This window comes from Hemitrygon akajei, chromosome 24, assembly GCF_048418815.1.
Source record: "Hemitrygon akajei chromosome 24, sHemAka1.3, whole genome shotgun sequence".
NCBI lineage: Eukaryota > Metazoa > Chordata > Chondrichthyes > Myliobatiformes > Dasyatidae > Hemitrygon > Hemitrygon akajei.
Genome location: NC_133147.1, coordinates 8775752 through 8803347, shown reverse-complemented (window position 1 = coordinate 8803347; position 27596 = coordinate 8775752). Strand labels below are relative to the sequence as shown.

At 48.5% G+C, this 27596-nt stretch overlaps 1 protein-coding gene across 7 annotated transcripts in view; it reads right to left on the bottom strand.

Moving 5' to 3' along the window:
- LOC140715853 (tyrosine-protein kinase Fyn-like) overlaps positions 1-27596 on the bottom strand; it is a 269606-nt gene that overhangs the window by 44386 nt on the left and 197624 nt on the right. For all 7 annotated transcript variants that reach the window (XM_073028301.1, XM_073028300.1, XM_073028303.1 and 4 more), the window contains 2 exons: positions 11990-12250; positions 1218-1317 (listed from right to left, as the gene is read on the bottom strand). In XM_073028301.1, the coding sequence (XP_072884402.1) occupies positions 1218-1317; positions 11990-12239 (350 nt within the window). In that variant the 5' untranslated portion in view covers positions 12240-12250. The remainder of the gene's footprint in view (positions 1-1217; positions 1318-11989; positions 12251-27596) is intronic.

Genomic DNA, 27596 nt, shown 5'->3' with positions numbered 1-27596 from the left:
AACCTGATGGCATGAGCATTGATTTCTCCAAAGTCCAATGATTACCCCCTCCCCTTTCTCTCCTTTTCCATTCTCCATTCTGACTTCTCTATTACCCTGTCTCTTCCCCTCACCTACCGTTCACCCTAATCTAGTGCCCCTCCTCCTTCCCTTTCTCCCATGGTCCACTCTCCTCTCCAATCAGATTCTTTCTTCTTCAGCACTTTGCCTCTTCTACCAATCACCTCTCGGTTTCTTACAGCATTCCCCTCCCCCACTCACCCACCCATCTTCTCTCTCCCCTGGTTTCACCTGTCAGTCTCAATGAAGGATCTCGGCCTGAAACGCCGACTGTCTATTCTTTTCCACAGATGCTGCCTGACCTGCCGAGTTCCTCCAGTGATCTGTGTGTGTTTCTTTGGATTTCCAGACTTTCTTGTGTTCACCTGCCTGCCTGCACTCCCCACCTTATAGAATTTTTTGAGGATGTAACTAGTAGAGTGGATAGGGGAGAATGAGTGGATGTGGTATATTTGGATTTTCAAAAGGCTTTTGACAAGGTCCCACACAGGAGATTAGTGTGCAAACTTAAAGCACACAGTATTGGGGGTATGGTATTGATGTGGATAGAGAATTGGTTGGCAGACAGGAAGCAAAGAGTGGGAATAAACAGGACCTTTTCAGAATGGCAGGCGGTGACTAGTGGGGTACCGATGTTTCCAATGTTGGGGGAGTCCAGAACGAGGGGTCACAGTTTAAGGATAAAGGGGAAACCTTTTAGGACCGAGATGAGGAAAAACTTCTTCACACAGAGAGTGGTGAATCTGTGGAATTCTCTGCCACAGGAAACAGTTGAGGCCGGTTCATTGGCTATATTTAAGAGGGAGTTAGATATGGCCCTTGTGGCTAAAGGGATCAGGGGGTATGGAGAGAAAGCAAGTACAGGGTTCCGAGTTGGATGATCAGCCATGATCATACTGAGTGGTGGTGCAGGCTACTCCTGCACCTATTTTCTATGTTTCTATCCCTGCCCCAAATTTCTTCCCACTTTCCTTTCTGTCCTGAAGAAGGGTCTTGACCTGAAATGCTGACTGTTTATTCCTCTCCATGGCTGCCAACTGACCTGCTGAGTTCCTCCAGATGTTGTGTGAGTTTCTCTGGATTTCCAGCATCTGCAGAGTCCTGGGTGTTGGGCTTATCTACCTGCCGCACAGTAGCGCCCGCGCAGATGTACTTACGAGTTGTTGATTATGTGGAACTTCTCTCCTTTCCTGAAGGTGAGATCATCCTCAGTCCTGGCATCATAGTCGTACAACGCGATGAACAATGTCACTCCTCCTGACGGGATTAAACACAGAACGCAGTTACTGGCTGCTTTATCGACGGGTAATACAGGAAACGCATTACAGAACTGCCCTCCGCTTGATCGAGAAATTCCACATCCTAAAACGCTTGCTGTGACTTTCATCAGAGTCTGGGCGGCCTCTCTGAGTCACAGCTGCGATTCAAGAGGGAGCTCACTACCACGCTCTCGAGGGCAAGAGGAGACGCAAGATCAATAGATCTCCTCGGGACGGGCGAGTCGCGAAGTCGGGCGCCCGCACCTGTCTGGAGTTCAGAGTCCCGCGACCAGTCATTCCTGGGGTCAATTTCGGAGCTCGGAGCCTAAAGGTCAAAGATCAAATCTGGAGGTCGAGCCTGGAAGTCAAGGCTCGTAATTTGAAACGTTCAGAATTAGAATGTCTGCAAGTCCGGACCAAGGACTGGGGATTGGTGGCCTCATGTCTGTGCGTCCAGGCCAAGGACTGGGGATTGGTGGCCTCATGTCTGTGCGTCCAGGCCAATGACTGGGGATTGGTGGCCTCATGTCTGTGCGTCCAGGCCAATGACTGGGGATTGGTGGCCTCATGTCTGTGCGTCCAGGCCAATGACTGGGGATTGGTGGCCTCATGTCTGTGCGTCCAGGCCAATGACTGGGGATTGGTGGCCTCATGTCTGTGCGTCCAGGCCAAGGACTGGGGATTGGTGGCCTCATGTCTGTGCGTCCAGGCCAAGGACTGGGGATTGGTGGCCTCATGTCTGTGCGTCCAGGCCAAGGACTGGGGATTGGTGGCCTCATGTCTGTGCGTCCAGGCCAAGGACTGGGGATTGGTGGCCTCATGTCTGTGCGTCCAGGCCAAGGACTGGGGATTGGTGGCCTCATGTCTGTGCGTCCGGACCAAGGACTGGGGATTGGTGGCCTCATGTCTGTGCGTCCAGGCCAAGGACTGGGGTTTGGTGGCCTCATGTCTGTGCGTCCAGGCCAATGACTGGGGATTGGTGGCCTCATGTCTGTGCGTCCAGGCCAATGACTGGGGATTGGTGGCCTCATGTCTGTGCGTCCAGGCCAATGACTGGGGATTGGTGGCCTCATGTCTGTGCGTCCAGGCCAATGACTGGGGATTGGTGGCCTCATGTCTGTGCGTCCAGGCCAAGGACTGGGGATTGGTGGCCTCATGTCTGTGCGTCCAGGCCAAGGACTGGGGATTGGTGGCCTCATGTCTGTGCGTCCAGGCCAAGGACTGGGGATTGGTGGCCTCATGTCTGTGCGTCCAGGCCAAGGACTGGGGATTGGTGGCCTCATGTCTGTGCGTCCAGGCCAAGGACTGGGGTTTGGAGGCCTGACGTCTGGGAGTCTGGGCCTGGGACTGGGGTTTGGAGGCCTGACGTCTGGGAGTCTGGGCCTGGGACTGGGGTTTGGAGGCCTGACGTCTGGGAGTCTGGGCCTGGGACTGGGGTTTGGAGGCCTGACGTCTGGGAGTCTGGGCCTGGGACTGGGGTTTGGAGGCCTGACGTCTTAGGTGTGTGGGTTCTTATTGCAAATGATGCATTTTGCCCTTTGTTTGAATGTATATGTGATAAATAATCTGTTGATCAACACCAGAGGTGCTTGGACTGAGCTGCCTGCTTCTCTACTCTGTTGCCAACTTCACCCTGTAACTTTCTAACGACCATGCCCTGAGTTTTGCTCCCAGTGATCGGTTTGGGAAGGCCTTGCACAGACGCCGCTGGTGGCTGGGCGTCCGAGCGGAGTGACAGGCTCCAGACTGCACAGGCAATGAGCTCCCTGATGGGAAGCTTGGGTCGTGCTAATGCCAGCAGGTTTGACAAGTGGGTTTCTTTTGCTGGAAAGGAAGTGTGACTATAAAAAGGACCCTGACGTTAAACCGCAAGCCTGCCCCAGATCACTTACCACTAGTTACTTCTCCTGCAGCTGAGATAATGCAAGGATTCCACTTCAGACCATTAGTATTTTTAACCTTGCTTCTTGCACGCAATAACACAACTGTATCTCAACGCAGGGGGTTCAGCAGATCAGTGGTGGGAATCGAACCCCGTTCAGTAATCACTGACGCTGTAGAGATTGTGCTGACTATTACGCTACCAAGCTACCAATTTAGTTTCCCCTTACTCCCACCTGGGTGACGGGGTGGGGATACGTCTCTACCAAAGGGGGTGTGAGGTGCTCCTTCCCTCCGCTAGCCTGCAGGTCACTCTTGGGCGAGGTGTAGCACCTGCTTAGCCCCCTGATCAGGGTCACGTAAAGCCATGGGGGCAGGTAGTGGATGGTCGGATGAGCAGCTGGTGCACATCACAAGTCCTGGTTATGCGACCACTGACGCTAGACAATCTCTGAAGAGTATTGATAATGGCTGGGGTCACCCATCTTGTAAAGACACTGCCCAGAAGGCGGCAATGGCAAACCACTTCTGTAGAAAAATTTGCCAGGAACAAAAATGGAAAAGCCATGATCGCCCATGTCATACGACACGGCACAGAATGATGATACTGCCATCAACTTCCCTCGCCTGCAAACAAGGGGGCACCCTAACCCACTAAGCCAGGCATCTTTTGCAGAACTTCTGAGTTCCTCCAGCATTCTGTGGGTGTTACCAGATTTCAACACTACTTCCCTCCAAAGGCTTCTTAAGTTCACATTTAGGAGGCCTTTGCAAACACAAGAGATTCTGCAGATGCTGGAAATCCAGAGCAACGCACACAGAATACTGGAGGAACTCAGCAGGCCAGGCAGCATCTATGGAGATGAATAAACAGTTGACATTTCAGGCCAAGGCCCTTCTTCCTTTTATTTTTTTGGCACATTGGCCTTTATAAATCAGATTATACTGGAGATAGGATATTATGTTGAAGTTGTATAAAATGTTGGTGAGGCCTAATTTGGAGTATCGTGTGCAGGTTCGGTCACCCACCTACAGGAAAGATGTCAACAAAGTTGAAAGGGAACCACAACCAAAAGAAAATCTGCAGATGGTGGAAATCAAAAGTAGCACACACAAACTGCAGGAGGAACTCAGCGTCTGTGGGGAAGAGTAAACGGTCCAACATTTCCGACCAAAATGACTGGTGAAGGGTCCTGAAGGACCCTTGGTCCGAAACGTCGACTGTTTACGCTTTCCCAAAAGGTTGAAAAAGTGCAAAGAAAAGTTGCAAGGATGTTTTCAGGACTTCAGGACCTGAGTTTAGGCGGAATTGAATAGGTGAGGACTCTATTCCCTGGAGCGTAGGAGAATGAGGGGAGATTTGATAAAGGTATACAAATTTATGAGGGGTATAAACAGGGTAGATGCAAGCAGGCTTTTTCCACTGAGGTTGGGTGAGGCGAGAACAAGGCGTCATGGGTTAAAGTTGAAAGGTGAAATATTTAAGGGGAACATGGGGGGGACTTCTTCACTCAGTGTGGAACGAGCTGCCGGTAGAAGAGGAGGGTGCGGGTTCAAGTGCAAACAAGTTCGGACAGGTATAAGGGTGGTAGGGGTACGGTTGGCCCGGATGCAGGTTGACAGGACGAGGCAGCACAGACTAGATGGGCAGAAGGGCCTTGTTTCTTTACTGTAGTGCTGTGCGACTCCCTAAAACATCCTTTAGAAGGACTTCTCTAAAAATAGCTTATTTGCCTTTCCCCCATATCTTGTAATCATGGGATTGTTTCACGTTGATGAGTGAGGCACTCAACGGTAATCAACAGGTTCTTAATGCTGCAAGCTACGGCATAATTCTAACCAACTAGACAAACAAGAATCTAAGTGTACTATTAGAAGACTTGCCAAGTGAAATTTATCAGGAAAAGGTAGATAAATTTTCAGTTTACAAACAACCGAACAGCTGCATCTGAATGATTAAGCTGTTCCCAGCTTTAAGGGTGTTAGAGCTGTTTCGCGAGACTTTGCACAACTTAAAGGCAGAGCACATGGTAAAGGCAGGATTCTCAGCAATGCGGAGGAACAGAGGGGTCTTGGGGTCCATGAAGCCCCAAAGCCCCTCATCAAGGGGCAATGCATCAGAAAGGTAGCATCATTAAGGACCCCCATCACCCAGGACATGCCTTCTTTTCATCAGGGAGGAGGTACAGGAGCCTGAAGGCACACACTCAATGATTCAGGAACAGCTTCTTCCCCTCTGCCATCCGATTTCTAAATGGACATTGAACCCATGAACACTACCTCTCTACTTTTTCTTCAATTTCCTATTTTTTGCATTATTTATTTATTTTAGCTATTTTATATACACAAATATAAACACTGTAACTGGCAGGTTTTTTTCTCTATTATTACAAGACCATAGACCATTAAACATAGGAGCAGAATTAGGCCATTCAGCCCTTCAAGTCCCCTCTACCATTTCGTCATGGCTGATCACAGATCCCATTCAACCCCATGCACCTGCCCTCTCACCATATCCCTTGTTCTCCTGACCGATCAATAATCTATCAACTTCCGCTTTAAATATACCCACAGACTTGGCCTCCACCGTAGTTTGTGGCGGAGCACTCCACAGATTCACCATTCTTTGGCTAAAAAAAAAATTCCTCCTTACTTCCATTCTAAAAGTTCACTCCTCAGTTTTGAGGCTGTGTCCTCTTGTTCTGGATACCCCCACCACAGGAAACATCCTCTCCACATCCATCCTATCTAGTCCTTTCAACATTCGGAAGGTTTCAATGAGATCCCCCGCATTCTTCTAAATTCCAGTGAGTACTGGCCCTAGGGTTCCAGATGTTTCTCATCTGTTAACCCCTTCATTCCCTGAATCATCATCGTGAACCTCCTCTGGACTCTCTCCAATGACAACACATCCTTTCTGAGATATGGGACCCAAAACTGTTGACAATACTCCAAGTGTGGCCTGACTAGTGTCTTATAAAGGCTCAGCGTTATCTCCTTGTTTTTATATTCTATTCTGTTTGAAATAAATGGCAACATTGCATTTTCCTGCTTTACCACAGACCTGACCTGTAAATTAATTTTCTGGGAGTCTTGCACGAGGACTCCTAAGTCCCTCTGCTCCTCTGATGTTTGAACCTTATCCCCATTTAGATAATAGTCCACACTATTGCTCCTTTTACTAAAAAGCGTTTCCTAACGCCGTATTCCATCTGCCACTTTTTTGCCCATTCTTCCATCTTCCAATCTGTCCAAGTCGTGCTGCAATCACATTGCTTCCTCAGTGCTACCCAACTCTCCACCTATCATCGTATCACCTGCAAACTTTGCCACGTACCCATCAATTCCATTAACTAAATCATTGACTAACAATGTGGAAAGTAGAGTTCCCTATACTGACCCCTGAGGACCACCGCGAGTCACCGGCAGCATCGTGTATCGTACTGTACCGCTGCCGCAAATTCAACAAATTTCACGAAATATGCTGGTGATATTAAACCTGAAAAAAGTCCACGATCCCGCAAAGTTACCGCACAATTCGATCGGGCGGTTTAGAAGGTGAATGGTGTAGCGTGTAAGGAGGCTGGGTATCCATCACTGAAGTTTCCCAAGGTCTGGGACAGGCCACCTACTGCTACCTTCCCGTGGGAGGTGCAGGAACCTGAAGACCCACACCACCAAACTCTGAAGCTGTAATTACAACCGCAACTGTTTAGCAACACTCTGCACATTGGGGGTGGCATGGTAGCATAGTGGTGAGCACAACGCTTTACAGAACAGTTAACCCGGGTTCAATTCCCACCACTGCCTGTAAGCAGTTTGTACAATCTCCCCGTAACCGTGTGTGTTTCCTCCGGGTGCTCCGGTTTCCTCCCACAGACCAGAGACGTACCGGTTGGTAGGTTAATTGGTCATTGTGAATTATCCCGCAATTGGGATTGTGGAATTGCTGAGTGGCATCACTCCAAAGGCCAGAAGGGCCCGTTCTGCACTGTATCTCAAAAAATAAATAAACACTTTGCCCACGTCGCACTAAAGTAGACCTGCTTCTTTTATTCTAAATGTATTTTTCTTGTTAAAAAAAAGCCTATAAATTACATTTAATTTATAAGTGGGTGACAGTGTGGAGATTTGTCTCTACCAAAGGAGGTGTGAGGTGCTCCTTCCCTCCTCTATCCTGCAGGTCACCCTCAAAGAAGGTGTAGCACCTGCTTAGCCCCCCGATCAGGGTCATGTGAAGCCATGGGAGCAGGTGGTGGATGGTCATATGAGCAGCCGGTGCAGATCACAAGTCCTGGTTATGTGACCACTGACACCAGGCAGACAATCTCTGAAGAGTATTGATAAAGGCTGGGGTCACCCGTCTTGTAAAGACACTGCCCAGAAGAAGGCAATGGCAAACCACTTCTGTAGAAAAATTTGCCAGGAACAATCATGGTCACAGAAAGACAATGATCAGCCACGTCATATGACACAGCGCATAATGATGATGGTGATAATTTATGATTCATTTATGTTTTTCTTGTTGAACGCTGCTTATCTGATACCCTTGTGTGTATGACCATAAAATTAACAGACTGAGTAGATGGAAAATCTTGTCACTCAGAGGTTGATGATTCTCTGAAATTCTCTATCCCAGAGGGTAGTGGAAGCCTAAACACTCAACTTGTTTCTCGGCACACCGCTGTACGGAAATAACTCCGGTAAAGCTAGCAAATCATCAAGTCGGATACCATCTATGGTGAGGAGATGCAGTCGGCGTTTTGGGCCACGAGTGTGTGTGTGTGTGTGTGTGTGTGTGAGTGTGTGTGAGTGTGTGTGTGTGTGTGTGTGTGTGTGTGTGTGTGTGTGTGTGTGTGTGTGTGTGTGTGTGTGTTTGAGTGTGTGTCTGTGTGTGTGTGTGTGTGTGTGTGTGTTTGAGTGTGTGTCTGTGTATGTGTGTGTGTTTGTGTGTGTGTGTGTTTCTATGTGTGTGTTTGAGTGTCTGTGTGTGTGTGTGTGTTTGAGTGTGTGTCTGTGTATGTGTGTGTGTTTGTGTGTGTGTGTGTTTCTATGTGTGTGTTTGAGTGTCTGTGTGTGTGTGTGTGTGTGTTTGAGTGTGTGTCTGTGTGTGTGTGTGTGTTTGTGTGTGTGTGTGTTTCTATGTGTGTGTTTGAGTGTCTGTGTGTGTGTGTGTGTGTGTTTGAGTGTGTGTCTGTGTATGTGTGTGTGTTTGAGTGTGTGTGTGTGTGTGTGTGTGTTTGAGTGTGTGTGTGTGTTTGAGTGTGTGTGTGTGTGTTTGAGTGTGTGTCTGTGTATGTGTGTGTGTTTGAGTGTGTGTGTGTGTGTGTTTGAGTGTGTGTGTGTTTGAGTGTCTGTGTGTGTGTGTGTGTGTGTGTGTGTGTGTTTGAGTGTGTTGCAGAATGAAGTGTACCTGCTACAGAGAAAGTGCAGCAGAGACAGGTAATAAAGTCCAAGGCTGTGATGAGTTAGACTGTGAGGTCAAGATAACCTTTCAATGGCCTTAGTGTGGAACGAGCTGCCAGCACACGTGGAGCACACTAGCTTGATTTCAATTGTTTTTATAGAAGTTTAGATCTGTACACGGTTGGTAGGGGTACGGAGGGCTGTGGTCCCGGTGCAGGTCAGTGGGAGTAGGCAGTTTAAATGGATTTGGCATGGACTAGATGGGCCAAAGGGCCTGTTTCTATGCTGTACTTCTCTATGACCCTAACAGTGGGGTGAAGGCTGCTTTTTGAGCCTGATGCCATGTGCTTTCAGGCTTCAGTGTCTTCTGACTGAATGGACAGGGCTGAGGAATGTCTGGGACAGGGCTGAGGACAGGGCTGAGGAATGGACAGGGGAAGGAGGGAATGTCTGGGACAGGGCTGAGGAATGGACAGGGGAAGGAGGGAATGTCTGGGACAGGGCTGAGGACAGGGCTGAGGAATGGACAGGGGAAGGAGGGAATGTCTGGGACAGGGCTGAGGACAGGGCTGAGGAATGTCTGGGACAGGGCTGAGGAATGGACAGGGGAAGGAGGGAATGTCTGGGACAGGGCTGAGGAATGGACAGGGGAAGGAGGGAATGTCTGGGACAGGGCTGAGGACAGGGCTGAGGAATGTCTGGGACAGGGCTGAGGACAGGGCTGAGGAATGTCTGGGACAGGGCTGAGGACAGGGCTGAGGAATGGACAGGGGAAGGAGGGAATGTCTGGGACAGGGCTGAGGAATGGACAGGGGAAGGAGGGAATGTCTGGGACAGGGCTGAGGACAGGGCTGAGGAATGTCTGGGACAGGGCTGAGGACAGGGCTGAGGAATGGACAGGGGAAGGAGGGAATGTCTGGGACAGGGCTGAGGACAGGGCTGAGGAATGTCTGGGACAGGGCTGAGGAATGGACAGGGGAAGGAGGGAATGTCTGGGACAGGGCTGAGGAATGGACAGGGGAAGGAGGGAATGTCTGGGACAGGGCTGAGGACAGGGCTGAGGAATGGACAGGGGAAGGAGGGAATGTCTGGGACAGGGCTGAGGAATGTCTGGGACAGGGCTGAGGACAGGGCTGAGGAATGGACAGGGGAAGGAGGGAATGTCTGGGACAGGGCTGAGGACAGGGCTGAGGAATGGACAGGGGAAGGAGGGAGTGTCTGGGCTGAGTGAGGTCTTTGATTATGCCGGTTGCCCTACTGAGGTCCCCCAAGAGGACCACAACCTCGGCGTGCTCTGGAGGCTCGTGTGCCCCAATGACCTCGAGAGCCACATTACTACAGAGTCATGGCCTTGTGCTTTGGCTCCTGGTAGGGTCACCCATGCCAAACAGGTCAAAGGTTAGAGGCCAGACTAAGAGTGGTCTAGGATCGGGGGTTCCGCTCAGGCGAACAACCCTGACTGGTCAGAGAAAAACTTGTTACGGAAACAGTAGTGAAGAATCCTTCGGTGTCTGTGTGTGATGATATGGACAGACATTGCTACCCTAAATACCAGCGGCACGACAGGCAGTAGGTAAGTTTACTGAGGTAGTGAGGAGTGTAGACAGAGTCCGACTGGTTTCCGTGATGTTTTGGCTGTATTCATGGGTATTCCTGTACAGTTGAATGACAATTAAACGAGTTGAATTGGATGGAAATGAAGTCCGACCAGTGCCTTATAAAGCCTCAGCTACTGACTGTCAGAGCATTCAGGCAGCGGGGGGGGGGCGGGGGGGGGGAACGGGGCAGGTGAAAGGAGGCAGAATTCTTCTGCAGCCGTTTAGCCTGGAGGCCATGAGTGTACAGATCAGGGTTTTGGCAACCAGAGTCCGACAGAACGGAAACCGGCCATTCAGCCCATCAAATCTGCGCCAACCATCGACAACTAATCTCATTTTATTCTCCCCACCAACTGCCCCCTCTTCCAGATTCCACCACGCACCTACCCAACAGGGGGAATTTATAGAGGCCAATCAGCCCATCAACCTGAGCACCCGGGAGGTGACCCAGCAGGGAGAACGGGAATTCACCACACCAGAGCACCCGGGAGGTGACCCAGCAGGGAGAACAGGAATTCACCACACCAGAGCACCCGGGAGGTGACCCAGCAGGGAGAACGGGAATTCACCACACCAGAGCACCCGGGAGGTGACCCAGCAGGGAGAACGGGAATTCACCACACCAGAGCACCCGGGAGGTGACCCAGCAGGGAGAATGGGAATTCACCACACCAGAGCACCCGGGAGGTGACCCAGCAGGGAGAACGGGAATTCACCACACCTGAGCACCCAGGTTGGCATTGGACCCAGCCCTCTGCAGCTGTGGGAAAGCAACTCTCCGAGTGGCAAACCCACGCAGCCTCGAGACGAGGGTAGGGGTGGAGGCAATCGTGCTGAGGTAGAGGAAGGGCCAGAAGGGGCCATTCAATGTCCAACTGTTCGCCTTCTGACAGAGTTCATGCTGGGGTGGTGAGTTTTCTGAAGGGGAGAGAGGAAACGGAACTACTCAGGTGCTCCCAAGGCTCAACTGGGAAAGGACCGGTACGGTAGAATAAAAGGTGACCTTACTGAAACTGAACCGAGGAGATGTGAGAGAGTGGAGGCCGAGAAGATGTTCACCTTGTTGGGGAGTCTAGCTGGTGTCTAGTTTGACTGTAAGCGTCCTTTTTGTAAGATGGAGATGAAGGTTGAGTTCCCTGCTACAAAGAGACTGGGTAGCTAAATTATTAAATAAGGTCATAGAATCATATAGCACAGAAACAGGCCTTTTGGCCCATCTAGTCTGTGCTGAACCATTTAAACTGCCTACTCACGTCAACCCACACCAGGACCATAGCCCTCCATATCCCTCCCATCCATGTCCCTATCCAAACTTCTCTTAAACGTTGAAATCGAGCTGACATGCACCACTTGCGCTGGCAGCTCGTTCCACACCCTCACCTCCCTCTGAGTGAAGAAGTTTCCTCTCAACTTCCACTTAAACTTTTCACCTTTCACCCTTAACCCATGACCTGTGGTTGTGGTCCCACCCGACCTCAGTGGAAAAAGCCTGCTTGCATTTACCCTATCCACACCCCTCATACTAGATCAGATCGGCTTTCTTTGTCACACGTACATCAAAGTATACGGTAAAATGCCGCGTCTGAGTCAACGACCAACACAGTCCGAGGATGTGCTGGGGGCAGCCTTCAAACAGGCGGGAGTCAAGATCAGGCAAGCCCTGGTCCTGTTGAATGGCGGAGCAGGCAAGAGGGCTCGAAGGGGACATCTCCTATTTCATAAGTCCCTTTGAAGCCGTAATTTGAACCACCCGAATGGTGAGAATGACCAAAGAATCTTTCTTACCTGGCACCCCACCTCCTCTGGTGGGCAGCGAACTGGTTGAGTATCCGACCGAGCCCCCGAACGGGCTGAGGGCGGCGCTGGTGTTCTCATGGAAGCTGTTGAAGTCCGGGATCCTGGTGAAGACGGCACTCTGCACCTGATTGGTTGGGTCTGGCCCGTAGCGTGGGTTTGCGTTTTGGTTGAAGAATCCATCGGTGTCGTCGGTTTGGGATTTTGTAGTTCCCTTCTCTTTACAATGCACGCAGCCCATTATCTGGACGTCTGTTGAAGAGAAAAGGAGAGAGGTCATGAGATGTTAATGTCCGTAAGACCGTTGGACTTCCTACCGTGAATGACTAACTTTAACGTGCTTCCTCTTCTCTTAAAGTGGATGTACACTTAAAGACTCAAACTAAACCCCACAGCAGCCAATCCAAACTCAAGCTGAGCCGGAGGTTGTACAATTCGTTCCATCCCCGACACAACCTCAGATGTGCCACAGACTAGCTTGAAAACCAAACACCAAGTATTGATCAGATTTTTGGACGGTGAGTCATGAGGGGAAGGGTGTCGAGGGTTACGGGCACAGGCAGAAACATAGAACTCCTCCGTTTCATCATGGCTGATATTCTTTTCCTCTCCAGTTCAGTCTCCTGCCTTCTCCCCGTATCCTATTAATCAACAACTTATCAGCCTGCATTTTAATCATGGCCAGTGACTTGACGTCCGCAGCTGCCTGTGGCAATGAATCCCACAGATTCACCGCTCTCTGACTAAAGAAATTCCCCCTCATCACTTGAATTCATCTGAAGCAGCATCGATATGTTGGGGCCAGGTTAAATCCTCAGAGATGTTGACACCCAGGAACTTGGAATTGCTCACTCTCTTCACTTCTGACTGTTTGACCAGAAAGAAATAGTAGGTGTGGGTACATATCAATGCAGTTATGAAAAAGGCACAGCAGTGGCTATATTTCACCGGGATTTTGAGGAGGAGATTTGGTTTGTCACCAAAAGCACTCACAAATTTCTACAGATGTACTGTGGAGAACACTCTAACTAGCTGCATCACCATCTGGAATGGGAGTGGTGGGGCAACTGCACAGGATTGAAATCATCTTCGGAGAATTGTAAACTCCATCAGCTCCATCACGGGCACTGGCCTGTAGAGTGTCCAGGCCATCTTCAAGGAGAGATGCCTCATTAAGGACACCCATCACCCGGGACATGCCTTGTTCTCATTGCTGCCACCAGGGAGGGGGTACAGGTGCCTGAAGACCCCTCTTCTCATTACTACCATCAGGGAGGAGGTACAGGAGCCTGAAGACCCCTCTTCTCATTACTACCATCAGGGAGGAGGTACAGGAGCCTGAAGACCCCTCTTCTCATTACTACCATCAGGGAGGAGGTACAGGAGCCTGAAGACCCCTCTTCTCATTACTACCATCAGGGAGGAGGTACAGGAGCCTGTAGACACACACTCAGTGATTCAGGAACAGCTTCTTCCCCTCTGCCATCCGATTTCTGAATGGACATTGAACCCATGAACACCACCTCACTACTTTGTTTTTTTTTTGCACTACATTTTAAATTTAACTAATATAGTGAAATTCACGTTTTTTTCTATTATCATGTATTGCTGCAGCAAAGACAACAAATTTCACGATATATGCTGGTGATATTAAACCTGATTCTGATTCTGACTTTAGCATACAAAAGACTTTGGATCAAGTTGGGCTGAAATCCCATTTCTGTGCTGTTGACCTCTACAGCTTGTTTCAAAGACAAACTCTTCACTGTGAGAACAGGGCCATACCTTTACCATTATCGTTCGCGGTTGTTGGCTACAGATACTGAAACATTACATCCAACCCTGCAGCGAGACCTTGCTACATCAACAAAACGAGGAAATGGCTTGCATCTTTTTATATAGTATCAGGTACAAGGTTAAGGATTCTGCAAAATTAACCCCATTCTAATCCTGACACCCTCCACCCCCAGTGGAAGGAATGGCTCAGTTTTAGAGGTGGGAACTCAGTGGGGGTGGGGGAGGTGGTAAAGAACAGAAGAAGAGAGGAGATGAGAATAAGAAATAAGTTTGGTTATCATTTGACATCTTAAACTCAAAGTAACACACTAAACAAAGTTAGTGGTAGATGTGGGGTCGATTTGAACATTTAAGAGAGAAGTTGTTAGGTAGATGAGAGTATGGTGGAAGACTATGTTCAGGTTGATGGGACTAGGCAGAATAACAGATCAGCATTGACTGGATGGGCCAAAGGGCCTTTATCTATGCTATAGTGGAATGCTGCAGCACTGTTATTGGACAGCAATACTCCAGTTGAATACAACATTAGAAACCTTGGTGAACTCTTCACCAACTGAATTGTACTCCTGATGTAATCCCTCTTCTTAAAACAGAAACTCATTGAATCGGTGAGTGTACGTGGTGCACAATGCTGCAGATTCTCTGTAAATTGTCCTGTGATTAGACTAGGGTTAAATCGGGGGGTTAATGGGATGGAAGGGCCTTGTAGATTATAAAACCTGATATAGGAGTTTTATAATCTAAGAATTAGGACATTTGGCCCATCGAGTCTGCTCTGTCATTTCATCATGGCTGATCTATTTCAACATGGCTGAACCCACAGCTCCAATATGCTAATTAAATTTACCGACGACACTGCATTGATTGACCTTATCTCAAACAATAACGAGGTGGCCTACAGGAAAGAAGTAATCTCTCTGACACACACAGTGGTGTCAAGAAAACTACCTCTCCCTCAATGTTGCAAAAACAAAGGAGCTGGTTGTGGATTACAGGAGGAATGGAGACGGGCTAACCCCTATTGACATCAATGGATCTGGGATTGAGAGGGTAAACAGCTTCAAGTTCCTCAGCATCCACATCACAGAGGATCTCACGTGGTCTGTACACACCAGCTGTGTGGTGAAAAAGGCACAGCAGCACCTCTTTCACCTCAGACGGTTGAGAAAGTTTGGTATGGGTCCCCACATCCTAAGAACTTTCTACAGGGGCACAATTGAGAGCATCCTGACTGGCTGCATCACTGCCTAGTATGGGAACTGTACTTCCCTCAATGTACTTCCCTCATAACAGGACTCTGCAGAGAATGGTGCGGACAGCCCAGTGCATCTGTAGTTGTGAACTTCCTATGATTCAGGACATTTACATAGACAGGTGTGTAAAAAGGGCCCATAGGATCATTGGACACCCGAGTCACCCCAAACACGATCTATTCCAGCTGCTACCATCAGGGAAATGGTACCGCAGCATAAAAGCCAGGACCAACAGGCTCCAGGACAGCTTCTTCCACCAGGCCATCAGACTGATTAACTTATACTGATTTTAGTGTATTCTGTATTACATTGACTGTAATATTTATTATAAATTATTATAAATTACTATAATTGCACGTTGCACATTTAGATGGAGACATAACATAAAGATTTTTACTCCTCATCTATGTGAAGGATGTAAGAAATAAAGTCAATTCAGTTCAATTCAATTCAATTTTTCCTCTACCTTGCCTTCTCCCCATATCGCTTCACGCCCTGACTAATCAGGAACCTACCAACCTCGGCCTTCAATATACCCAGTGACAGCCCGATTCACCATGCTCTACCTCAACAAATCAACAAAACCTCATCACATCTGTGCACAAGGGAAAACAGTAACAGGGTGTTACAGTTTCAGGGAAATTGCAGTGCAGGCAAACAACAAGGTGAAAGGTAGACTGTGAGAGCAAGAGTCCATTTTGTTGTACAAGGGGACTGTTCTATGGGCTAGAAGCTGTCCTTCAGCCTGCTGGTACGTGCTTTCAGCATTCTGCCAGCATTGCTGATGTGTTAAAAAGTCTGATCTTAGTTCTTGTTAACTGATGACTTTTTAATACTGTCTTCCCTGGGTACCTCACCCATGTGGTGAAGGACCCCACCCCCAAGCCTATCCTTCCAATGACAGGTACAGAAACTTGCAGAGCATACAAATGCTTAAAATGAATCTCGCGGCCACGCTATAAGGGACCTCCCGTCTCTAATAAAGTGGCCACTGAGGATATTTGTGGTCTTCTGCTGCTGTGGTCCATTCACCTCAAGCTTCAAAGAGCTGAGTGTTCAGAGAAGCTCTTCTGCACGCCACTGTTGTCAGGCGTGCTTATTTCAGTTACTGTCGCCTTCCTGTCAGACTGAACTGGTCAGGCCATTCTCCTCTGACCTCTCTCATTAACAAGGCGATTCCCCCACAGAACTGCTGCTCACTGGATTATTTTTGTTGTTCACACCATTCTCTGTAAACTCGAGAGATTGTAGCCTTGAAAATACCAGGGGAATCAGCAGTTTCTGAGATCCTCAAACCACCCCATCTGGCACCAGTAATCATTCCACGGTCACATTTCTTCCCCGTTCTGATGTCCTTATCATAGTGTAAAGGATCTTCAATTTGTGGCAGTTGTAAGCATCAAAAGGCAGAGCTCAAAGCAGGTTTGTTCTGTGACTCATCACTGCAGTTCATCGAGTCACAGGCGGCAGCTTCTCGCTGAATTTAATTAATTCATCTGTCAGTTCACCTTTGTCAGAAGCATCAGGAAAGCACAGCACTCTCTTAGGCAGGCACAAGTATGAGGGGAAAATGGAGGGCCTAGTGGGAGGGAGGGTTTAGATTGATCTTCAAGTAGGTGGGCACCACACTGTGGGCCGAAGGGCCTGTTCTGTGCTGTTGCACTCTGTGGTCTAAGTTCTAAAGAGCGGACAGAGATGCTGGTGTTACTTCCTTTGACACAGCGGAGACTGGAAGTTCCTCTGCCCAAAAGGGAAGGAGGGACTGAAGCCCTCATCCCTCTTGCTTGTGGACATGAATGGCTATGAAAGATATGCTGGCCCTGGAGAGGCTTTAGAGGAGGTTGCACTCAATGGGTTCAAAAAGATGAGGGGGTATCTCATTGAAACCTACTGGATACCAAAAGGCCTGGATAGAGTGGACATGGAGAGGATGTTTCTGTTAGTAGGAAAGGGCAGAATCTGAGGGCACAGCCTCAGAACAAGTGCTTCACCTGCCCCTACACCTCCTCCCTCACTACCATTCAGGGCCCCAAACAGTCCTTCCAGGTGAAGTGACACTTCACCTGTGAGCCTGTTGGGGTCATCTACTGTGTCCGGTGCTCCTGGTGTGGCCTCCTGTATATCGGTGAGACCTGACGTAGATTGGGAGACCACTTCGCCGAGCATCTATGCTCCATCCGCCAGAAAAAGCAGGATCTCCGAGTGGCCACCCATTTTAATTCTACTTCCCATTCCCATTCCAACATGTCAATCCACGGCCTCCTCTACTGGTACGATGAGGCCACAGTCAGGATGGAGGAGCAACACCTTATACTCCATCTGGGTAGCCTCCAACCTGATGGCATGAACATCGATTTCTCAAACTTCTGCTAGAGCCCCCCCCCCCACTTCACCATTCCCTTCTCCCTCTCTCACTTATCTCCTTGCCCGCCCCTCGCTTCCCTCAGGTGTTCCTCCCCCCTTTTCTTTCTTCCATGGCCTTCTGTCCTCTCCTATCAGACTCCCCCTTCTCCAGTTCTGTATCTCTTTCATCAATCAACTTCCCAGCTCTTTACTTCACCCCTCCCCCATCCTGGTAGCACCTTTCACCGTGTGTTTCTTCTTCTCCCCCCACCCCCAACCCCACCTTCTAACTCTGACTCCTCATCTTTTTTGTCTCAGGTCCTGATGAAGGGTCTCGGCCCGAAACGTCGACTGTCTATTCATTTCCAAAGATGCTGCCTGACCTGCTGAGCTCCTCCAGCATTCTGTGTGTGAGCCCTGGGTTTCCTGCATCTGCAGATTGTCTCACCGATCACCTCTCAGCTTTGTAATTTACCTCCCCTCCCATTCTCACCTATCTTCCCCCTCACCCTGTCTCACCAATCTCCTCCCAGCTTAAACTCCTACCTCTCACCCCAACCTTCTTGCCCTGTTCTCTTCCCCCTTTCCTTTCCAGGATCTCGGCCCAAAACATCAACCATTTCTTCCTCTCTGCCTGACGTGCTGAGCTTCCCCAGTACTTGGTGTGTTCTCCCTCCGTATTGTGAGCTAACGATTTGGATAGCAGACATTTCTTGCTCAGCTCTCCGTCTATAAAGCTGCAAGAGCAGGAATACAATGTATGTAAAATTATGCTCCGTGTTCGGAGATAATAAATTCAGTGACTGTTGCTCCCACAGAGAGCTGCACGGAGGGGAAACGTGCGGAGAGATTGTTTCTGTCTGACACTTTCCTCTTTCAGTCACTTTTATCCTGTCTGAGTCAACCTCCGCGGCTGCTTTCGGTGAGGTGAGGCTGCCCTCTTCTCAGCTGATACATGTAGACAGCTTCCTGACCACACACCGACTCCTGTCCCGTCCCACGGCTGGCCCAGGTGGCTGCCATCAGGCCGAATTAGCTCAGCCTCTGCTCCGTGGGTTTCAGTTTAAAACGGCAGCATAGGAGACTGAAGCTACACAGTTATTGGCAGAGACAGTCTTTCTGAAGCATCTGGAGGTCTGAAAAGGATTTGCAAGAACCTAATGTATTTCTGTTTTTCAGGCCAAGACCCTTCAGCAGTTTATTCCCACCCATAGATGCTGCCTTGGTTCCTTAAGGTTGTTTTCAACAGGCGTGGTACTTGACACAAGCTCCCACGACCTATTAAATGCTCCCAATGGTGTGTACCTCAAACAACCTCTGACAACCAAGTCCAGCTCCTGGTCTTCATGTGTGGCTTAGCTACTAAGCCCAGCAGAACTGTTTCTACTAAGAAGGGGCAAGGGCAGGTTACTGGTGCCTTAAAACCGGTAGTTTTGGGCAGATGGGGCTTGTTAGCCGTGGTTGGCAGCTCAGCTAGGAGAAGGAAAACTCTGATCTCAAACCCCCGCTGCCTTGTGGCTACCCCCACTGATGGGGAAGGCTTCGGGAGTAAACCCTGAGAGAAAATTCCGAAGCTGTAGCCCCTAAGGCAGTCCTACGTTGAGTTCAACGCTGACCGACAACTCCTACAACATGACGGGGGTGCCAAACCGTATCTGTCTCTGCCGTTCCTTTGTGTTCATCAGCTGCGTGGGGAGGGGGGAGTCTGCTACGTGGGCAACAGCTTGCTCTCCATATCGTACTGCCCTGACTTGTGTATCTAGACAGCTAGGATGCAACGTCCATGGCCGACCCTGACCGACAGAGGCCTCGAAGATGCTGTCCAGCTTGCTGAGGTCCTCCTGCACTCTGTGTGTGTGTTCTTCAAAATTTCCAGCATCTGCAGAATCTCTGGTGATAAACTTTTGCTACGTAGAGTATTTCTGCTGTGTGTTGTCTCTCCAGTCATTCAGAAGTCCAAATTATAAGACAAATGATTTACATTGCAGTGCATCGGGGCACCACAGTTAGCACAACGCTTTACAGTACCCGCAATCCGGGTTCAATTCCCGCTGCTGCCTGTAAGGAGTTTGTATGTTCTCCCCGTGCACGTGGGTTTCCTCCGGGTGCTCCGGCTTCCTCCCACGGTCCAAAGATGTACTGGTTGGTAGGTTAATTAGTCAGTGTAAATTGCCCTGTGTTTAAGGCAGGGGTTAAATCGGGGGATTGCTGAACAGGGCGGCTCGAAGAGCCAGAACGGCCCAATCCGTTCTGTATTATAAATGAAAGTTTAGGTAAACCTGCTGTTCAAAGGCAATGGCGATACTTTTATTTCTACCTCAGCCGTGCTCAGTTTTCTGATGTGCAAGGGAGCCGCAACAACCTATTTCAGTCCAAGCCCAGTTGGCAGGCGTCTAGGTCATGTGAGCCTTGGTGGAGTTAGTGAAAGACTTGCAGTCATTCTGAAGCACCTTGAGATCTGAAATGGATTTGCAAGAACCAACCATGTTTTTCCGATTTTAGGCTGAGATCCTTCATCAGTTTATCTGCTCCACAGAAGCTGCCTGACTTGCTGAGGTCCTCCAGCACTCCGTGTTGTTGAAGATTTCCAGCTTCTGCAGAATCTCGAGTTAACATATTGCTATTTATGGAGTATTTTGTTGTGTTCTATTTTTCCATCACTCAGAGGTACGAGGTCTATGAGAATCAAGTCACATTACAGTACCACTAAAGGTCCAGAATAGGACTTTCCGGAAGGAACAGTCTGCGGTGAGGAAGAGTCTCTGATCGGAAACACAAACGCGGTTTCCGATCTGCTGACTGATCTCCATTCTCTGCTTCTGCAGTTCTTCTTGATGTTCATACACTGCTACGTCTCCTTCAGGAAGGCCGACCTTGAAGACCTTGTGTTTGAGCCTCCAAATAGAATGCTGTGCAGATCAAAGTTCAAAGTGCACAACCCTTCATTTTCTTGCACGCACCGCAGAAAAATAAATAAATAGATCTTTGAAAAAGACACACACACGCAGCCGGATCAGTTCTGAGCCTTTCTGTGTTCTGCTTCTTCAGCTCTTCATAATCTTCATTTGCCGTTGATTATAAAACTCCAGTTAGGCCGTAGCTTGAGTACACCTCAATAACACAAGCTGTTTCCAAAAACCGACACACTGCACATCGCATTCACAGCGAACAGAGAAATTCCACGGGTCCTGATGTTTTACGTGTTAAGTTAGTTCTTATTAAAGGCAAACTTGGCATAGGTAAACGCTAGAACATTTTATTACTGAGCGTGTGCGATCAGCTCATCATCAAAGTTTCCAGTTCCAGGAGAACTGCCCACAGTGCCCACTGGGAACTGAAGTTCTTGATTACACAAAAATAACACAGTATGTTCATAACTCTGTGAGAATCAGCTGCCTATTTTCAAATCCCAGGTACAATCTGACCGAATGTGAACCGAGTCAATATGTTGTGAAGTATGGTTAGACCACACACGGAGTATTGTGTTCAGTTCTGGTCACCTCATTGTAGGAAGGAAGTGTAAGCTTTAGAGAGGGTGCAGAGGAGATTTACCAGGATGCTGTCTGGACTAGAGAGCGTGTCTTATGAGGAAAGGTTGGGAGATCTCGGGCTTTCCTCTTTGGAGTGAAGGAGGATGAGAGGTGACTTGATGGAGGTGTACAAGATGATAGAGTGAACAGCCAGAGACTTTTTTCCAAGGGTGGAAATGATAACACAAAGGGTATAATTTTAAGGTGATTGGAGGAAAGTATGAGGGGGAGGTCAGGTAGGTTTATTTACACAGAGAGTGGTAGGTGCATTGAATATCTATCAGATAGATTAGGGACATTTAAAAAATCCTCAGCACATAGATGAATGAAAAGTGAAGGGCTATGTGAGACGAAAGGGTGAGGGTGAGTAGGTTAAAAGGTGGGCACCATATTATGGGCCGAAGGTGCTGTACTGTGCTGTACAGTTCTATGTTCTATGGTATTGAAGAATAGGCTGGATTTGGACAGAGGCAGCACATTTGGAGCGGATTGTTCGTTAAGTGCCGTGTCATATGACGTGGGTGATCACAGTCTTTCCTTGACCATGATTGTTCTTGGCAAATTTTTCTACAGAAGTAGTTTGCCATTGCCTTCTTCTGGGCAGTGTCTTTACAAGACGGGTGACCCCAGCCATTATCAATACTCTTCAGAGATTGTCTGCCTGGTGTCAGTGGTCGCATAACCAGGACTTGTGATGTGCACCAGCTGCTCATACAACCATCCACCACCTGCTCCCATGGCTTCACGTGACCCTGATCGGGGGCTAAGCAGGTGCTACACCTTGTCCAAGGGTGACCTGCAGGCTAGCAGAGGGAAGGAGCATCTTACACCTCCTTTGGTAGAGACGTATCTCCACCCCGTCACCCATTGAAGCAGATGGTCCTTCCAATAGATGCGTATGGATCATAGTCAACCTGTAGGGGTGGGGTAACAGGAGGCAGGCTGACTGGGACACTTTACTTACCAGGTTGATAGTTCAGCCAATCTCCTTCAACAATCCTGACGACTTGTCATTGAACTTTGGACTGATGGGAAGTTTTGCCAAAGGCTTGTGATTTCTCTGTATTTTGTAAAAATCAAGTGCCAGGTGCAGTTTGGTAGCACCAGCGATCAGCAACTGGGCTTTGGAGCCTAGCACTGTCTGTGAAGAGTTTGTACGTTCTCCCTGTGACCATGTGGATTTCCACATTCTATAGATCTACAACTATAGATTGTATAGATCTATTTCTATAGAGTTTATAGATCTACAACTCTCAATGCCTACGGCACGTTCATAAAATCATTAATGACCCATCCCATCCTGGACACGGTCTGTCCAATCTCCTGCCATCTGGTAGGAGATACAGAGACATCTTGGCCAAGACAGTAAGACTGAAAAACAGCTTCTTCCCGAGGGCTGTTGTGCAGCTGAATAATGCGACACCCCGGCTTACCAATGGCCTTCGAGTGACACGGACTGTCAAAGTCATTTGTTGCATGTAAGTATGGGATTATTTTCTAATTAAGCTGTACCAATGCATTATAAATATCTGTTTTGCACTGCCTGGGGTAGCACCGTGATCTCGCTGCCTTGACCAATGACAATACAGTTCTATTCGAGACGTATGGTTAGGGTTAATAAGTTGTGGGCATGCCAGCAGTGCAGGGACACACGCGAGACACCCCCAACACTTCACACTTACCATCTGCCTTTCCACGTGTTCTTACTTGTTTACATTGACCCAATTTGTTTTTTTTCATGGGGGTGGGGTTTGATGTTCTTGTTGCTGGTTATGCAAAATTTCTTTTGCACTTGGGGAGGGGTTTGATGCTTTTCTTCGAGGCTGTCTGTGAGGGAGGCGAATCTCAGGGCTGCATACTGCGGAAAAACTTTGATAATAAATGTCCTTTGGATCCTTTGAAGTCAGGTCGTTATTTCAGAGTTCAATCCCCGCTCAGCCACTGAGTTTGCGATTCAGCATCGTCGACGCACCTGGAGTTTCCATTTGGCGTGGGATAAGATTCCGCGGGAAGATTAATCAGCCGTGAGAGGATTCGAGCTTAGTGAGAGATCCAGCTCTCTGTGATCCTCACCTTGGGACACGGCCATTTAATTAAAAGCTCCGTTACCCCCTGCGAGTGTTTACATAAGAATAGACAAAATAGGAGCAGGAGAAATCCCGCCTTCAGAATCAGAATCAGGTTTAATATCACCGGCACAGGCAACGAAGTTTGTTATCTTTGCGGCAGCAGTACAATGCAATACATAAATAATTACAGTAAACATAATATATATTAAATAGTTAAATGTAGGGCAACAATAGAAGTAAAAAATTAGTGAGGTAGTGTTCATGGGTTCAATATCCATTCAGAAATCCAGTGGCAGAGGGGAAGAAGCTGTTCCTGAATCATTGAGTGTGTGTCTTCAGGCTTCTGTACCTCCTTCACGAAGATAGCAATGAGGACAGGGCATGTTCTGGGTGATGGATGCCGCCTATTTAAGGCGTCGCTCCTTGAAGATGTCCTGGTTACTGTGCAGGCTGGTGCTCATGGTGGAGCTGATTAAGTTTACAACTTTCTGCAGCTTATTTGGATCCTGTACAGTAAATCCCCCCCCCCCCACCCCCCCATACAGACGGTGATGCAGGCAGTTAGAATGCTCTCCACGGTGCATCTGCAGAAATTTGCGAGTGTCTTTGTTGACAAACCAAATCACCTCAAACTCCGAGTCAAATACTGCCACTGTCATGCCTTCTCCGTAGCTACATCGATACGTTGGGACCAGGATAGACCCTCAGAGGATCTGACACCCAGGAGCTTGAAATTGCTCACTCTTCCCACTCCCGATCCCGTCGTACCTCTCCATCACTTGCAACTCTCCTGCTCATATTACAGCTTACTCCCTGTGTGCTTTGATCTTCTGCAATTTCAGAGATCTAACGATTGTAGCTCGAATGAACTGTGGAAGGGAATTCCGACGCTTGCTGAGGAAATTCCCGTTGTTCTGGGTTACTGCGCGTCATATCCTTGCCAGCAAGCCGAGTCTTTCAGTCGCAACCCCGCTGCTGCAGTATGACCGCTTTCTCATTATGGACATCAGACATTGTCAGTTTCATTAAGCCTTCCTGCAGATCACAGAATGTCAGCAAAATATAGCTTGTTTTTGCTTTTGGAAGTTGCTTTGCCTTTCATAAAAGGAATCACAGAAACAGGCCCATCGGCCCATTTTCTCCATGCCAGCCGAAATCCCCATCTAACCAAGTCCTGTTTGCCCACCTCCCTCTAAACCTTTCCCAACCTTTAAAATACCATGGACCCCTACCATTAAGGTGGAAGGGTGGAGATATGTCTCTACCAAAGGAGATGTAAGGTGCTCTTTCTCTCCGTTAGCCTGCAGGTCACCCTTGGGCAAGGTGTAGCACCTGCTTAGCCCCCTGATCAGGGTCACGTGAAGCCATGGGAGCAGGTGGTGGATGGTCATATGAGCGGCTGGTGCACATCACAGGTCCTGGTTATGCGACCATGGACATAGTTCAGCTTTTGCATGGTAGGGAAATTAACGGTTTTGGGGGAAAAGACAGGTAGGTGGAGATGAGTCCATGACCAGATCAGCCATGATCTTATTGAATGGCAGAGCAGGCTCAATGGGCAAGATGGCCGACTCCTGCTCCTATTTCTTATGTTCCTATGACACCAGGCAAGACAGACTCTGAAGAGTATTGATAGTGGCTGGGGTCACCCGTCTTGTAAAGACACTGCCCAGAAGAAGGCATTGGCAATCCATTCCAAAGACCATTATCGCCCACGTTATACAACACGGCACATAATGATGATGTCATATGACACGGTACATATTGATGATTGATTATATAGAATAACTTCATTTTTTAAAGAATAATCTGAATTGGAATCAGGATTATTATCCATGACATAAGCTGTGAAATTTGCTGTTTTGCAGCAGAGGGACAATGTTACACAAAATAAAACTACAAATTAACATAAGAAATAGATACACTCTTAGGAACATATACAGTATATAGCTAAGGTGCCTAAGACTTTTGCACAGTCATTGCGGAATGGAGGCAAGTTTGTAAATCTGGCGGGAGCAAAGGATGTCGGGAATGGTGAGGATGGAGCGCCGGGGAGGGGTGTGGGTCAGGTGGCGGAGGAGTACCAGGGGCGGGTGCAGACACACCCGGCCCTGAGACACCAGGAAAGGTCATTTGTTTCCAAACGATCGGTTTACTGATCATTACAGAACGTCTCTCTGATGCTTCCCACTCCCTCCCCTCTCCTTTCCGCTCTTCCCAACCATGATTCCCCTCTCCCTGCCCCCTTCCCACTCTCAGTCCACAATAGAGACCCATATTAGAATCAGGTTTATCGTCATTCACATATATCATGAAATTTGATTTTTTGTGGCACCAGTACAGTGCAATACATAAAATTACTACAATACCGTGCAAAGGTCTTAGGCTCCCGAGCTGTATATATATGTGCCTGAGATTTTTGCACGGGACTGTACTCACCCCACTACTGCAAAAAGTTCAGACATCCCAGAGTTGGGATACTATAAGAATCTAATCTTAATGCTTTGTCATCCAATTCTTGCTCATGCAGCAGACAGTGTCTCTGTTTCATCTGCCGAATATTTTCTTCGTATTAAATTATAATCGGACACTTTGATGTAAAGCCAGTAATGTGTGGTGGGATTCATCCCTCCTGGCAGTGGAGGCATGGATTTATGTAATGCAGAATTAAGTTCGCAACCCATCCTCATAAAACGCGATCTCTAGTCCAGGTAGCCCGTTGGTCAATAACAAAGAACTCCCTCTCAGAGATATCCAATGAGGTGGATTGTGAAAAGTTAAGAATCCATTTTAGCTGGGCCCTCTTTGCTCTTGCTCTCCCTGAAGTCACAGATTATCTGCCGTTTCTGTTGATATTTCACCCTCAGCTATTTTGGGACCCCTGGCCTGCATGCCAGTAAGTTACTCAGCCTCGCTGTCTGACACCCAGCTGCAATCTACTTCCAACAGATACTGCAAGACTTCTGCCATGCAGAGGACCCAGTCTGCCAGTGACCAGGGTCAGGCCGAGACCCGGTATGGAACTTCGCTGCACTCCCTCACTCTTTATCTGTGGCTTGGCCCGCAGACGGGAGCTTCAACTGTACGAGCGAGGCGCTCCTACCACAGTCGAAATACGTACGGGTTCAGGTTAGTGAACTGTGGGCTGCCCAGCACTATCCTCGCTGATTTGATTTGATATAAACAATGCATTTCACGGCATGCTTTGACGCACAGGTGAAAATAACGCTAATTGAATCTCACCAACGTTTACCAACAAATGAAAGTTTGGAATTAAAAGCCTGCATCTGCTTTCATCAGCATTGTCAAAGCATCTTCTACAGCCTTCGGTCCAAAGATCCAAAGCACATTTATTGCCAAAGTGTGTATGCAAGATACAACCCTGAGATTCGCCGTCATCACAGACAGCCATGAAACAAAGAAACACCATGGTCCCTGTTCAAAGAGGAAACATCAACCCTCCCCCCACTGGAACATTTACCTCCCCCCCCCCAACTCGCGCAAAGATATGTTTGACATACATCATTGGTTCAAATGTATCAGAAAAGTAAATGGCGCAGACAGCGTCACGAAGGTCAACACCCTCCATGTTTAAAAAAAAGGCACTCGGGGCAACCACAAATCAACTACCCCACGCAAAAAACACGTCGCGCAAACGGCAACGAGAACGTTAACCCCACCCTCGTGCAAAATCCAATCGCGCAAACGGCAATGAGAACGTTAACCCCACCCTCGTGCAAAATCCAATCGCGCAAACGGCAACAGCAAAGAACGAGGGAAATCACAAAATCGAAGAGTCCACATTCGGTTCACCGTCTGCGGGCCGCCCCAATTCAAAGTCGCGACAGAGAAAGGAGTGAGGAGAACCCAGAAACATAATGTGAACAACAGTCCAATCCACAAACCGCATCGATTAAACCTTGCTCCGGCACCAACCTCCGACAGCCTCAGGGGAGAGGGGGACCATTCAAACACAGGGGCCCTTCCTCGGGAGGGTGGGTGAGAGGCAGAGGGGAAGACCATCACGCACAGCCTCCTTCCTCCAGCAGCAGCAAGCAAGCATACGGTTAAACAACACAGATACAGCCCCGTCACAAACTAGAGAAAATCTGCTGATGCTGTTAATCCGAGCAACACACACACATGATGCTGGGGGGATCTCAGCAGGCCAGGCAGCATCTACTGAAAAGAGTACAGTCATGGTGAATGGTCTCGGCATGAAACGTCGACTGTTAACTCTTTTCCATAGAGGCTGCCCGACCTGCAGAGTTCCTCCAGCATTTTGTGTGTGGCTCAGAATACAAGGACAGAACAGAGATGAGGGGGGATTTCTTTAGCCAGAGAGTGGTGAATCTGTGGAATTCATTGCCACAGGCGGCTGTGGAGACCGAGTTCAGTGGGTATATTTAAGCAGAGGTTGCCAGGTTCTCGAGTAGTTGGGATATCAAAGGTTAGGGGGAGAAGGCAGGAGAATGGGGCTGAGAGGGAAAATAAATCAACCCATGATCGAATGGTGGAGCAGACCCGATGGGCTGAATGGCCTAATTCTGCTCTTACATCTTATAGTCTAATGGCCTTGTTCCATTTCACTCTAAACCTTTCCTAT